The sequence below is a fragment of the Ovis aries genome, chromosome 2, assembly GCF_016772045.2.
Source record: "Ovis aries strain OAR_USU_Benz2616 breed Rambouillet chromosome 2, ARS-UI_Ramb_v3.0, whole genome shotgun sequence".
NCBI classification, from domain to species: domain Eukaryota; kingdom Metazoa; phylum Chordata; class Mammalia; order Artiodactyla; family Bovidae; genus Ovis; species Ovis aries.
In genome coordinates this window covers 36558182-36572490 of record NC_056055.1, presented here as the reverse complement: position 1 = coordinate 36572490, position 14309 = coordinate 36558182, and the positions used below count along the sequence as shown (strand labels likewise).

Sequence of the window (14309 nt, the reverse complement as noted above, 5' to 3'; positions counted from 1 at the left end):
TCAATGTCCATGAAATCTGTGATGATGTCCTCTTTCCATTTCTGATATTAGTAATTTGCATATTCTCTCTTCCTCTCTATTTTAGTTAGCATGTCTAGAAGCATACTGATTTTATTCTTTTCAGAGAATCAGTTTTTGCTTTCATCAATTCAGCTAGCTATTATTTAAATTTTATTTAAAACAAAGAATTAGTAATGACCTGACCTGCAGAAGGATTTGTCACACTGTAATTAGGATTTACTTTCTCAATTATACAGAAAAGGCTTTATTAAATCCTAGATACTGATTTTAACTTCTACACATTCTCCTTCACTTAGAGCCACCGTATTTAACCCAATCTAGTCACCAAAGTTTGAGAAAATAAAAATATTAGCAAAAAGATATCTCCCTCCCTTCTTTATAAAGAAAGAGAAGATCTTATCTGTAAGACAGACTCTTTATCATTAGATGGTTTTAAATTCTTCAAAGAAAAGGAAGAATTAGCCCATGTGCCTTTGATTTTCACACTTACAATCTAGACTTCAGTTCTAGTCATTAAAGGATTATCTTCCAACATTTCCTCCCTCCATTGTTTTAACACAGTCAAGGCCAGTGACATATTTGTCAATATGTCAATTCAGTGAGCCCACATTTGCTGGACTCAGTGTAAAATGATAATGTGGAGCCCCTTGTTCAAAACACAGGGGTAAAGTGTAGAGTCACAAAATATAAAAGTTTTTCTTTTAAAAGTATTTTATTAGAAAACAAGTGACAGATATGTAACAACATTTATGTATTTCAACAAGTAATATTACAAATTGTGGAAAATAATAGTTTAGTGCCATGATTTTGTATAATAAAATAACAGTGCCCTTCATATATCAATATAAATATATCTTGATTGCAACATAATTTTTAAGCTTCACTTTTCTGCAAATTCATTTATTAAACCATTAAAACTTATTTTAGCAACTTCATTTTCAATTGCTATAATTGAAAATAACATCAGAGCTTTTAACAAATGCAAGATCACAAGTAATTTTTGATAACTTTAATTTTGAAAAGGATCTCTGTTGATGCAACTGTTATTGGTACTTTTATGGGGAGGGATGTAGGAGGGGGGTTCATGTTTGGGAACGCATGTACACCCGTGGTGGATTCATGTCAATGTATGGCAAAACCAATACAGTATTGTGAAGTAAAATAAAGTAAAAATAAAAATTAAAAAAAGAGTATTTCATAGGCTTTAACAACTTTACAATAGTTCTGATCAGTTATTTTGAAATATAAATTCAAATATATCTTAGAGCTGGTGGTTCTTCTATAAAATTTTTTCTAAAATGTTTTAATGCTTCCCACAAATCAGTTTTTTGTAAGTTTGATTTTAGGTTTAAATGTTAATTATATATAATGGCATTTTCCTGTTTTTTCTGACCTTTTCTATAACTTGCAGACATTGTATGAGAAGCTAAAAGTGGTTTCATGGTTTGTATGAAATTTAAAATGCCTGTTTATGCGTTCTAATATTATATCTTCAGTCACAAGAAAAAATAATGGTACACTTGTCCATTAGTAGTCAGTCCATGCAAGTTTTTTTATTTTTATTTTTTTATGAAAATAGTGTCCTTTTCTGTGAAATGTGAGGATCTTAAAATTTAATTTCTATTTCCAAGCCTTTGGATATTTATTTTGCAATGTTCAGTGATTTTCAAGACCAATGATTGTAAATTCTTTGAAAACTTCTAATTAGTCTCTGATCTAGTTTATTGCAATATCCATGTATACACTTTTATGTTATAATTAATGACAAAGTAAACGACCTAAGTGGTGGCAGGTCTTTTGTCCCATCACTCAGACCAGAGAGTTAATATCTGGGCCAATCCAAGAAAAAAAATTATGTATGGTGACAGAATCAACTAGAATTATTGTGGTGATCATTTTGTAGTATGTACACATGTCAAATCATTATTTTGTACCCCTGAAACTAACATAATGTTGTATGTGAACTATACTTCAGTTTAAAAAGTTAATTAAAAAGAGTAATAATAGTTCCTACTTAATAGGATTATTGTGAGGGTTAATTAACTGTAAAGTACTTAAAAAAAAATCTGTGCTGATGCTTCAGAGATGGGCTCCAGGGACCAACGGGCAAGCTGGCCTCCCACCACAGGCTGTAGTGCTCTCCCTCTGCAAGACCTCCTTTCTCCCGGGGCCAGCTTCCACTGCAGCTGCCTGCACTGCCAGGATCTGGGCTTAGGTTCTGGTGCACAGAGACCCCTCAGGGACACCTGGGGTTTCAGTCTGCCGTGTGTGTGTGTGTGTGTGTGTGTGCGTGTGCGTGCCTGGCACTCAGATCAAATGCTCAGTATGCATGGTGCCCACTGTTGCCTGACTGATCTCTTGCACGTTTTGTTATCTTATTGGAGTACACTGACATAACAGTAGTTCCAGGATACTATTAAGAATTTCATGATGTGCAAGCAGAGCATTAAACCAAACTTTTGAGAGCAGGGCCCTGTTCAAGTTCACAGATCACATGTGTGCCTGTGAAACCACTCCTGAATCCAATAGTTCTCAGTCAGGTGTCATCTTGCTCCTCAGGGTGGGCTACCTTGGGTTCTAACTATGTGAGATTCCAATTGAGCCCCTGAAAGCAAGAGTGACAAGATATATTAGCATCAAAAGTAGGCCCTAATCCTTCTTTTTGTACTCTGAGGCACAGGGAATTATCCAGTGGAATCTTCTGGGTCGTTCCTGTCCTGGGCAGCTCCTCCTCTACCTGCTGTCAGCTATACTCCCGTCCTCAGGCAAGCTAGACAACTTAAGTGATGGGAGAAGGGGTGGTAACAACAGTGGCCTTGGAAATTGCCAGTTAAGACTTTGTTGCCCAAGTAACAGTCTAAGATGGGTCTGGTTTAGGGTGAGGCATAGGGTGCTCTGGGCTTCGCAGGTGGCACTAGTGGTAAAGAACCTGCCTGCCAGTGCAGGAGACGTGAGACTAGTGTTCAATCCCTGGATCAGGAAGATCCCCTGGAAGAGGTCAGGGCAACCCGCTCCAGCATTCTTGCCTGGAGAATTCCATGGACAGAGGAGCCTGGTGGGCTACAGTCCGTAGGGTCGCACAGAGTCAGACATGACTGAAGCGACTTAGCATGTACGCATGCATGCACGTAGGGTGATCTGCTCCACGGTCATTCAAGGATCTAGGTTGCTGGCAGGTATTGACATCCAGTGGCTTGTAAAGGCTCACATTTAGTCCAGTGCTTAGAAGTGATACAGATCACTTCCCATTCAAATTCCAACGGCCAGAACTTGGGAATACAGCCATACCCATGTACACGAGCGCTGGGAAATGTAGTCTAATTCTGTGCACAGCATAAAGAAGAAATGGTTTTGGAGATCCCTTGCCAGCCTCCGCCACAAGAAATTTGCAAAAATGGGAGATTTTGAGTAAGATGTGTATAATCCCCAGCCCTCCTGAGATAGGCATGTCTGTTGGGCAGACTTCCCCAAGAAGCAGCTTTCTAGCTGTGACTCCTTGGACTTAATAGTGTTTGGTTCACATTACAGCTTATGATTTAGGAAGGTCATGCATGGAGTATCTAGCATCAAACAAGTGTCAGGATGACTGACACCTCTTGTTGTAAATGAGCAAGTTGGTTTTGGCGTAACTGTCTTGAGTGTACTTGGTGTGACTCAGTTGCTCACAGTTAAGCTGACCATCATCACTTGTACATGCTGATTGGAAGTGTCAAATTCGTGACTACACAGGTAAAAGCAACCCTGAGATTGTTTTAACTCTTTACTTGTTTCACATTAAATAAGAAATTCATCATTACAAATGGTAAACAAATTGAATGTGTAGCACTAAATATCCAATGCCAGAAACCTCTTTTAAAATAATCTTCTGTGTCATTTATAGTCCCACCCCAAAACCCATGATTTTTAATCTGATGCTTGATACAAGTAGGAGATCTATGACTACAGGGCAATAATCCTTCCCTGTTTCACGTTATCCATATTTAAGAGGAAACAAGCTGGAGGAATTGTTGAAAGAGGGCATTCTAGCTTACGAGGTAAAACCCTAAGACAGAGCATTGGAAAAGTGAAGTCGCTCAGTCATGTCCGACTCTTTGCGACCCCATGGACTGTAGCCCGCTTGGCTCCTCCATCCATGGGATTCTCCAGGCAAGAGTACTGGAGTGGGTTGCCATTTCCTTCTCCAGGGGATCTTCCCGACCCAGGGATCAAACCCGGGTCTCCTGCATTGTAGGCAGATGCTTTACCACCTGAGCCACCAGGGAAATCAAATGGTAAAAGCCCTAGTTAACATACCCATTGCTGTGACATATTCTTTAAAAACACCCCCTTTCACTCTCAAAAGAGTCTTGGTTTGGACAATAAATAGAAACCCTTAGAACCAGGGAGCAGTACCTCTCTGTGGCCACCACTGTTCAGGGTCTGGTTTGCAACTCTGCAGAGCCAGCAGCCCAGGGTTTTCAGGACACTGAGGCTGACTGAGCATGGAAGGGAGTTGATTCACACCATGGAAGCGACGGGAGACTGACCCCTAAACCAGGATGCTGTGTTTTTAACTTACTACGAAAACTATAACTGCCTAGCAAAGTGGAAACCAATGTTAGTTTGTTAGTATGTTCTCTCCCTTAAAGTGTAGTCTCTTTAGAAAGCTCAAAACCCTTAGGATGATCAAAATCATCATTCTTGTGGATGAAGAGATCAAGATGAGCCATGTTAGCTGGAGGAGCTGCTGTAATTTGCAAGACAGGTTTTAATACTTGGTATCCATACAAAGCATATGCTGTATCCTATTTAAAATACTAAGAGTTTTCCTTTGCAATCAGGAAAAATGGATTTGGTTCTCGTTCCAGAGATTTTTGAGGTCAGCATCAGCTACAGATAAAGAAGAGGGATGTGTGGTTCCAAGAAAACTCCTGTTCTTTACTAATACAGGAAGTCCACCGCATACAGTAAGTCCCCTTCAAGTTGCGAACTTTCAAAAATGCGAATGCACATTTGCATATCCAGTCATGTAAGTTCATGTGTCTTGCGTACATTGTCATATGCACGCATCCTCTAAAGTGGTTGTATTTTTGTGTGCTTTACAGAGTACAGTATCTTTATATAAAGTCCAGGATGTTCGGAAGCAAGCATAAAAGCAGTGGTGATATAGCTGGTACTGGCAAGAGACACCAGGAATTGGAGGCCCAGAGAAAGGATGAAGAGAGACAAGAGGAAGAAATAACTGAAGAACTGAAGAGGTTCATGATGCAGGAAATGGCAAGGGGATTTTATTTGAGGAGGCATTGTTAGTTTTTAAGGTACGGGACCTGGACTTAGAACGGTACACGAAGGCTGCAGCAGCCATCCAGAATGCAGTCCAGCACTACTGTGTCATCTATGATGAGTAAAACAGAGCTACTAGCCAGCCATCACTGGATTGTTTCTTCAAGACGACAGGCAGAATTGAATCCAGCAAGGAACCAGAATCTGTCCCATCAACGTCAGATGTGAGTGAAATTGCAGCTTGCCCTCCTATTGCTAATGGTCCTTCAGCTCTGCCATCTCTCACCTCCTCTCCCTGCTCCTGTCAGTAACCCTTCTTGCCTCTTCCCTTGATGCTAGCCCCTGTGTGCCAGCTGTTGTGCTGTACTACTGTACTCTTCAAGGTACTGGACTGTTAGATTAAAAATATCTGCTTAATTTTTTTAATGTATTATTTGTGTGAAAAGTATTATAAGTCTCTTACAGTACAGTACTATATAGCTGATTATGTTAGTTGGGTACGTAGGCTAACTTTGTGAACTATGAACAAATTGGACTTACAAATGGGCTCTTGGAATGGAGCCTGTCGGGGACATCCTGTCTTATATCCCAAGTTTCCTCAACCAACTTTAAGGGCTGACAGGGCCCATATCCTGGCAGACATCGTCTGATGTTTGAGGTTCAGCCAGGAGCAGCCTCCTCTGCTCCTGCCTTGCTTGCAACACTGGAGGTGACAGAGACCCCGAACCACTCCCCAGCGCCCACCCCACTTCTCCATAGACAATATACATAATGGCCAGAAGAGGATTAAAATCAGCTTTATTGACGAGTTGAAGAACACAGCTGGGATTTGAGGCCCAAGTGAGGTTTTTTCATCTTCTCTGAAGTGATGACAGCTGAGCCCACTGGGTGGGGCTAACCAAACTTACCCACCCCGCTGCAGACCGAGGCTGGAACGTGGAGAGCTGAGTCCTGGGTGGGCTCACCACGGGCAGGTCCCACTGGGTTTGTTTACTGCAGGTAGACTGGAAGCCCCAAAGCAGGTCCAAGAGAAACAGAAAGAGAGAGAAGAAGCAGGAGGACAAGTAAGCAGGGTCCTTTAGCACATTATCTCCACCTAGTAGAGAAAGGTGGTCCCAAGAGTCTCAAGTTCATCAACCACAACCATCCCAACTGAGGTAACCCCGGTAGAAGCTTCTCCCCAGTACTCTCCTTCCATGCTGTACTGTAGTTAGGAGATCTTTGCCTTGATTGGCTGAGCAAGGAATGTACGAATAAGGAAAAAGGTTTCTCCCAAGAGGTAAGGGTGGCTTAGGAGCCTGGACTGCTCAGTGAACAAGTGGCCAGGGGCTATTTTGTATGAGCCTCCCAGTCGGCAGCCACAGTGCAAACACAGGTGCTGGCTAGAGCTGGTGGATTCGGGACTGACTCCTGACATCTCATGCCTGAACACTGACCACCAGATTCCTTTTCTTTCCTGTGCTCTGGTGCTCGGACCCCTGAGGACTGCTGAGGAAAGACTTCACCCATCCCCAACCCCTGGATAGCTGAAATGGATGAAGGGGGTCAAAAGGTACAAAATTCTAGTTATAAGATAAATAAGTCCTGGGAATGTAATGTACAGCTTGGTGATTCTAGTTATGATTCTGTATTGTATACCTGCAAGTTACTAAGAGAGTTGGCAATCTTAAACGTTCCTATCACAAGGGAAAACAAATTAACTTTGTGAGGTGATGGACAGTGACTAAACTTATGGTGGTAATCAGTTTGCAATATATACACATATCAATTCATTACCTACCTAAAATAATATACTGGTATAAGTCAATTGTATCTTGATAAAACTGGAAAAAAACACCCACTAGGCCACACAGCTAGGGTATAATTCAGCTGGACACCTATGGTGTTCCTGTAGTAAAGAGAGTCCCTTTGACTCCATTCAGAGTAACTGACACCTTCTGATTTAACTGTCAGGTGTGAAATCAGTAGCTTTGTGCCAAACCAAAGCAAGAGGGCCTTTTAGACCACACATGCAGGGAAGACAGGAGTAGGATAGGAAAATTCTTCCAGGGCCTGTGAACCGATAGACGTCTAATGGCACGTCTTGCAGAGTCGAGTCTGACGTAGCTCTCTTTGGCACAGGAAGTAAGGACCTACTGCTAGCACTCTGAAGTCCTCCCACCTACCTGTCACAGAAAAAAACCCTTTTCTGTTTTTTTTTCCTGTGCTTTTCTATCTTGATGCCACTAACTATACTGTCTTCTATATTTGGATGCATTTCCAGTGCATTCAATATTTTGCCTTTTAGCATGGGTGACTTCTGCAAAGTGTTAATCCCATCCATTAGCCATTCTTTTCATAGTATCACCATACAAGGGTGACCTCATTTCATGGCACCAGATGGTACCTCTCTGTGTTTTCCAACAGGCTATTTATACAACTTTACTTTGAATAAAACTGAATGATTGCAGAAACATTTTTTCCCCAGAGTATTTTTATTAGGGATTCCTGCCACCATATTAACATATAAAACAATCTGGATGTTGACATAGAAATGCAAATTTCACTGTACAAAGATAAGGCTCCAACCATAGGTAACGTGGCCCCCAGATCTCTAGTTTTTCAGTGAAATCAATCATTTTGACTTCTTCCCAGAGTTGTCTTTATATTAGACAAACCACAAAATATGTTCCAGATACATAACAGTTTACAATATGTTCCAAGCACAGACAGAAATACACAATACTTCACCTACATTTTTTTCATATCCAACTTGCATTAGCACTAAAGATTGTGTGTGTATATGTATTTGCCATATGTGTGTGTATATAAAACCACAAATGTACACACAGTAGTTTTCATGGAAAATTAAAACCTTTGAGACTGTGGGTTTTATCCACTATGTTATCAGAGAGGGAAAATGAATAATACCATGTCACAAATTCCTCAATTGGGGATAAATAAAAACATCTGTGTATGAAGGGCATATAGCAGTTGTGTGTATACAAACACACATATATACACATATTCATATATAAACACGTATATACCAATAATATGGAATATACATATACTCACACACTTGCTTTCAATTCTGTATCTTACTATATTATATATCTTCTACCTTTGGAAGCAGTCTTCTCCTCTTTGATTCAGGCAACTGGTGACTGTGTTCTAAGAAAAGCGAGTATTTCTAAAAGACTGATCTGTCCTGACAAAATGGCATTTCAGGACCTGAGTTTTACTTTTGGTAGCCGTTGTTTAAATTCAGCAGACCTTATCCTGTCAGGTCCTTCACTTAAAACTATTTCTATTCAACAGTGAAGTTTTTGCCTAAGAGATGTTAGCTGGAAATGTTAAAATTATATAGTCATTACTCCTTAGTATAAATCCACTTGGCTAGACTATGTGTGATGTTTATCCTGTCAGCATTTTTCAATGTTTTATGATGCATAATATATTAATTCTATAAATTTAAAATGTCATTTAATATTAATGTAAAAGGGCAAGGGCTGGATGATTTGTTATGGTTAGAACTTCAAAGAAAACGAGATTAAGCATGATTAGAAGAGGGAACTAATTTTCTGCAGACTCTACTGGCACATCCTTATGTCAGAAGATATGACTTTAAGTCATAAACAAGGGGGGGAACCACTTCAATTTCAAAGCTGATCATTTGCAAACTTTGCAAATAACCTACAGAAAATATATTTCTATATTGGTATCAAATTTCAGGTATCAAATAATCTTTATTTAAAAGAAAAATCAGAAAAAAATAAAAAATCAGTCACTCAATGCACATGAGAAAGACCACCCTGTAAACTGAATAGCAAATTATAATATAGTTTGCTCAACTGAAGTCTTCATGAGCTGACTTTAAAAAATTTATTTACAAAATTAAATGTCTAATAAAGCACTCAGGGCTCCATGAATGAGTAGGACTGGAATGGCCATTTTGGAAATTAAACTAATAGTAGAGCTGAAGTTAGGAGAGATTATAGGTAGCCCATCCCATGAAAACATTCCATGTCTTCATTTACATTTTATGGAAAAATCACTATGCTCTGTGCCCTAAGCTCTGTACTGTACTCTCTTCTTTCATAGTGTTGGTATGTACTCTGCGTGGAAGGCTTCAGAGCCTTTCTTTCTGTCATGGATTCAGTGGCATGAAGGAAGGTTACGAGAGCATTTGTCCCACTTACTATCTAGTTATGGGGTCATTTCACTACTTCATCCAAGCTGAAATGGTAAAAAGCCAAGATCATTCTCCTCACATTCCTTCTGACTCTCTTGCTCTCTCCTTCACACACGTATAGAATTCTTTTAAAGTTTCTTCCACAGAATCTCAATGAATGGCATGAGGGATAAAAAAATGTGCCTTCAAGTTTCTCCACTTTTATTTAGATCCACTTAGACATATTCATGTCCACTTGGACAGAGAGTTTACTGTTCTTTACAGCATCCAGTACCTTGCATCACCATCACTTTCATAAATCATTTGTCTGCCACCACTTGCCTATCAGTCTCATCAGAACTCATTGGCTACTTGCCATTTTTCCAGTTCCCATTTGCTTCCACTCTTGGGTTAATGTACAATAATACACAATTAACTAGCATCTCCTTTAACTATTTTCCTTTAAAAATTTTACTTTCTTTTAAAAACATTCCATTGCCTCAGCTAACATATCTGGACAGAATGCAAATGAAAGTAACAAGTCATCTTGTCCAAATATTTTGAAAAATGGACCACCCTGTGTCCTCTTGGTGCTCTCCATTTCTACTTCCTCCAGTTCCATCATCCGTTTCAGGAGCTTATTTTCTACAGTGTTTTTCTACCTATTTTTCTATCTCATATGCGGATAATAACAATTATGTGATTGTTCAGCCAAAAATATTTTAAAAAACAAACCAGTGCCAAGACATTAAAAATTCCTGACATATCCTTTGTGCATTAGTCTTACAATCTGTACACTTAAATAACTCCAGGAAGCTCCTTTTTTTTTTTTTTTGCTAAAAATTTACCAAAATATTTTGAACACATAAAAATATTTTTAAAAAAACAAAAACAAAAGCCCAGCATAAATTTAGTTGTATAGGCATTGGTTAGAGGACATTGTTCTAAGGATTATATTCAAAAAACTTTCCCTTGGGTTTTTACTAAAATTCTGATTCTGAACCTTATAGCCTGTAATGGTGCTATTAAAAAAAAAAGAGTCTAATTCAGCTCAATGTATTATAATAGATAAAGAGTATGTCTATAATAAAAAATAAACATGTTTTTGGTTATTTAGAGGTCATCTTCCTGACCTATAACTAAAATAACTGTATTTGATTTAAACTTACTTGCAGTGAATTATGGAAAGCTAACTTAAAGCTGTGAATAATCAGTTATGAGTAAGAATACCTATTGATGGTCCCATGACCATTCAGAACCAGGCATTTGCTGGAAAAAAAAAAAAAAACCAAATCACTAGTATTGAATATAGCCCTTAGTCATATGAGAAATGAGCTTTATGAGCAACCCAACATGTAAAGTATGAGGTTGACTTTGCCAGCCACCCACTCCTTGAGAGGACAGTAGTATTCATAGTGAAACTGCTCAAACTCTGGCGTCTGGCGGATTTCACATAAGAAGGAGAGATCAATACCTGACTCCAAAAGGAGGAGGAGCAGGGGAAATACAAAGAGCAGCAGGCCCAGGCCCACCACAAGGAGCCGGGAAAAACTCTTGACCAGTGGGTTCACCCGAATAGTGCCACTCAGAATGTCATAGCTCCATGACAAAGCTTGGCGAGCCTCCTTCATCTCCTCTTCTTCTGCCATTAAAAAGGCATTTTCATCTGCTTCCAGTTCCTCGAATGAATCTGTGTCTTCTCTTTCCAACTCCAGCCTAGATGGACAGTCAAAGAGCATGTCAATCTCATCATCATCAACCGGGGTAGGGAGTAGGCTGGCACTTGGGTTGTATGCCAGTTCAGAGATTGTCAAGGGTTCTTCTTTTATTTTATCTTCCTCTTCACTTGATGGCTCTTCATATTCGTGGGATTCCTTCACTGGTGAGCTGGAGATCAAGGGGGCAGAAATATCTTCTTTGGGCAATGGAACACCTGTAAAGAGACATTTTTCTTAATTTTAAATTTCAGGTTTTCTTTTTGCACAAAGATATGTAATGGAAACAAACCCAAACTAATTACTGAATGAGAGGGAATCCAGAAATTGTTCTGTAGAATCCTGACTTTTAACAAAGTCATTTTAGGAATAGATTCTATACTATAAATTCTTAAGGTCAACATGTTAAACCAAAAAAACCTAAAATGCCTCAAATGGTTGGCAATATTTATAACATTTATATGTGCAATTATAGTCTGAAAAGCCTCCAATTTTGGTCACGTTTGCAAGAACAAAATGACAAGAAATCACTATTATAATTTTGAATATTGTCTTTTGGAAGTCAATACTGTCATTCAGTACAGTACTGTAGTAAAATTAGAGAGTCTACTATCGAATAGCATCTTTTATTATGTTATGTATTTTTTGTCTTCATTTTTGGCACAATTTTGTGGTTTCTCATTTCATGTAATTGCAATCATATTTGTATGAACAAATTTACATCTTGCTCCTTTAGACATTTCCTATGTTGACATAAACTCCTACTGGTATTTGTAATGGTTGCCAAATATTCTATTTAGTTAATACAATAATAGTTGCCTAATATGATTAATCAGTAACCTCAGATATGCAGATGACACCACCCTTATGGCAGAAAGTGAAGAGGAACTAAAAAGCCTCTTGATGAAAGTGAAAGAGGAGAGTGAAAAAGTTGGCTTAAAGCTCAACATTCAGAAAACGGAAGATCACGGCATCTGGTCCCATCACTTCATGGCAAATAGATGGGGAAACAGTGGAAACAGTGTCAGACTTTATTTTTGGGGGCTCCAAAATCACTGCAGATGGTGATTTCAGCCATGAAATTAAAAGACGCTTACTCCTTGGAAGGAAAGTTATGACCAACCTAGATAGCATATTGAAAAGCAGAGACATTACTTTGCCAACAAAGGTCCATCTAGTCAAGGCTATGGTTTTTCCAGTAGTCATGTATGGATGTGAGCGTTGGACTGTGAAGAAAGCTGAGTGCCGAAGAATTGTTGATTTTGAACTGTGGTGTTGGAGAAGACTCTTGAGAGTCCCTTGGACTGCAAGGAGATCCAACCAGTCCATTCTAAAGGATATCAGTCCTGGGTGTTCTTTGGAAGGAATGATGCTAAAGCTGAAACTCCAGTACTTTGGCCTCCTCATGCGAAGAGTTGACTCATTGGAAAAGACTCTGATGTTGGGAGGGATTGGGGGCAGGAGGAGAAGGGGACGACAGAGGATGAGATGGCTGGATGGCATCATCAACTCGATGGATGTGAGTTTGAGTGAACTCCAGGAGTTGGTGATGGACAGGGAGGCCTGGCGTGCTGCAAATTCATGGGGTTGCAAAGAATCAGACACGACTGAGTGACTGAACTGAACTGAATTTGATTAATTAATATTGTTAACTATTAATAGTTAATATGAACTGTTAATATTAATAGTTGCCCAATAATAGTTACAATCAAGATTGCCAGGAGAAATATCAATAACCTCAGATATGCAGATGATACCACCCTTATGGCAGAAAGTGAAGAGAAACTAAAGAGCCTCTTGATGAAGGTGAAAGAGGAGAGTGAAAAACCTGGCTTAAAACTCAACATTCAGAAAACAAAGATCATGGCATCCAGTCCCATCACTTCATGACAAATAGATAGGGCAACAGTGGAAACAGTGGCTGACTTTATTTTTTTGGGCTCCCAAATCACTGCAGATGGTGATTGCAGCCATGAAATTAAAAGATGCTTGTTCTTGGAAGAAAAGCTATGACAAACCTAGACAGCATATTAAAAAGCTTTGCCAACAAATGTCCATCAAGCCAAAGCTATGCTTTTTCCAGTAGTCATGTATGGGTGTGAGATCTGGGCCGTAAAGAAAGCTGACTGCTGAAGAATTGATGCTTTTGAAATGTGGTGATGGAGAAGACTCTTGAGAGTCCCTTGGTATGCAAGGAGCTCAAACCAGTCCTTCCTAAAGGAAATCAATCCTGAATATTCATTGGAAGGACTGATGCTGAAGCTGAAGCTCCAGTACTCTGGCTACCTGATGTGAAGAGCTGGCTCATTGGAAAAGACCCTGATGCTGGGAAAAATTGAAGGCAGGAAGAAAAGGGGATGATAGAGGATGAGATGGTTGGATGGCATTGCCAACTGAGTGGACATGAGTTTGAGCAAGCTCCAGGACATGGTGAAGGACAGGGAAGCCTGGCGTGCTGCAGTCCATGGGGTTGCAAAGAGTTGGACACGACTGAACAACAAAACATTTAGACTGCTTTGCAGTAGTGAAAAAAAATTCCGTGAGCTATCATTACATATACAGCCTCTTATTTACATTTCTCCTGTTTTGTTTCAGTTCATTTGATGGATGTCTGCAAGGAAAATTACTTGGTCAAAAGGAATGAATGTTATTTCTTAAAATTTATTGGGGAAGAGGTATTTCTCAACCTTTTGTTTTATCAATGGGAAATCCTGTTACCTACTATCAGGCCTAAGGCCAGCTCTTCTGATTTTGAGTACTGGGTTCTTAGTGGGGAAGGAACAATCAAAGAAATGTTCCCAAGATGGATCTACAGTATAATACCAAGTTGGGAGCCAAGTACATTAGGTAACTGTAAGCCTGCTTTTGGGCTTCCCAGGTGGTGCAGTGGTAAAAAAATCTGCTTGCCAGTGCAGGAGATAACATGAGGTGTGGGTTCAGTCCTAGGTTGGGAAGATTCCCTGGAGGAGGAAATGGCAACCCACTACAGTATTTTTGCCTGGAAAATTGCATGGACAGAGGAGCCTGGCAGGCAGGTTCCATGGGGTTAACAACTGAGCTATTGACCATGGACATATGCAAGCCTGCTTTTAATGGGTACATTTCAGGATTTCCCTCTCTCCAAGATGTGCAGGAAATTACATCACCAAGATGCCAAC

General features: G+C 39.6%; 1 protein-coding gene and 1 long non-coding RNA gene across 13 annotated transcripts in view; one reads left to right on the top strand and one right to left on the bottom strand.

Moving 5' to 3' along the window:
* The window catches only part of LOC105607182 (uncharacterized), a 36713-nt gene extending 26165 nt beyond the window's left edge, over positions 1-10548 (top strand). Inside the window, exons 2-3 of the long non-coding RNA XR_006058941.2 lie at positions 4869-4967; positions 5106-10548. This is a non-coding gene — a long non-coding RNA (uncharacterized LOC105607182). The remainder of the gene's footprint in view (positions 1-4868; positions 4968-5105) is intronic.
* FRMD3 (FERM domain containing 3) overlaps positions 6065-14309 on the bottom strand; it is a 416578-nt gene continuing 408333 nt past the window's right edge. For 9 of the 12 annotated variants that reach the window (XM_060409135.1, XM_060409137.1, XM_060409136.1 and 6 more), the window contains one exon: positions 7739-11369. In XM_060409135.1, coding sequence (XP_060265118.1) covers positions 10774-11369 — 596 coding nt within the window. In that variant the 3' untranslated portion in view covers positions 7739-10773. Of the gene's footprint in view, positions 6288-7738; positions 11370-14309 lie in introns of those variants that run through there. The other 3 variants (XM_004004117.5, XM_060409134.1, XM_012117693.4) reach the window with 1 other exon arrangement.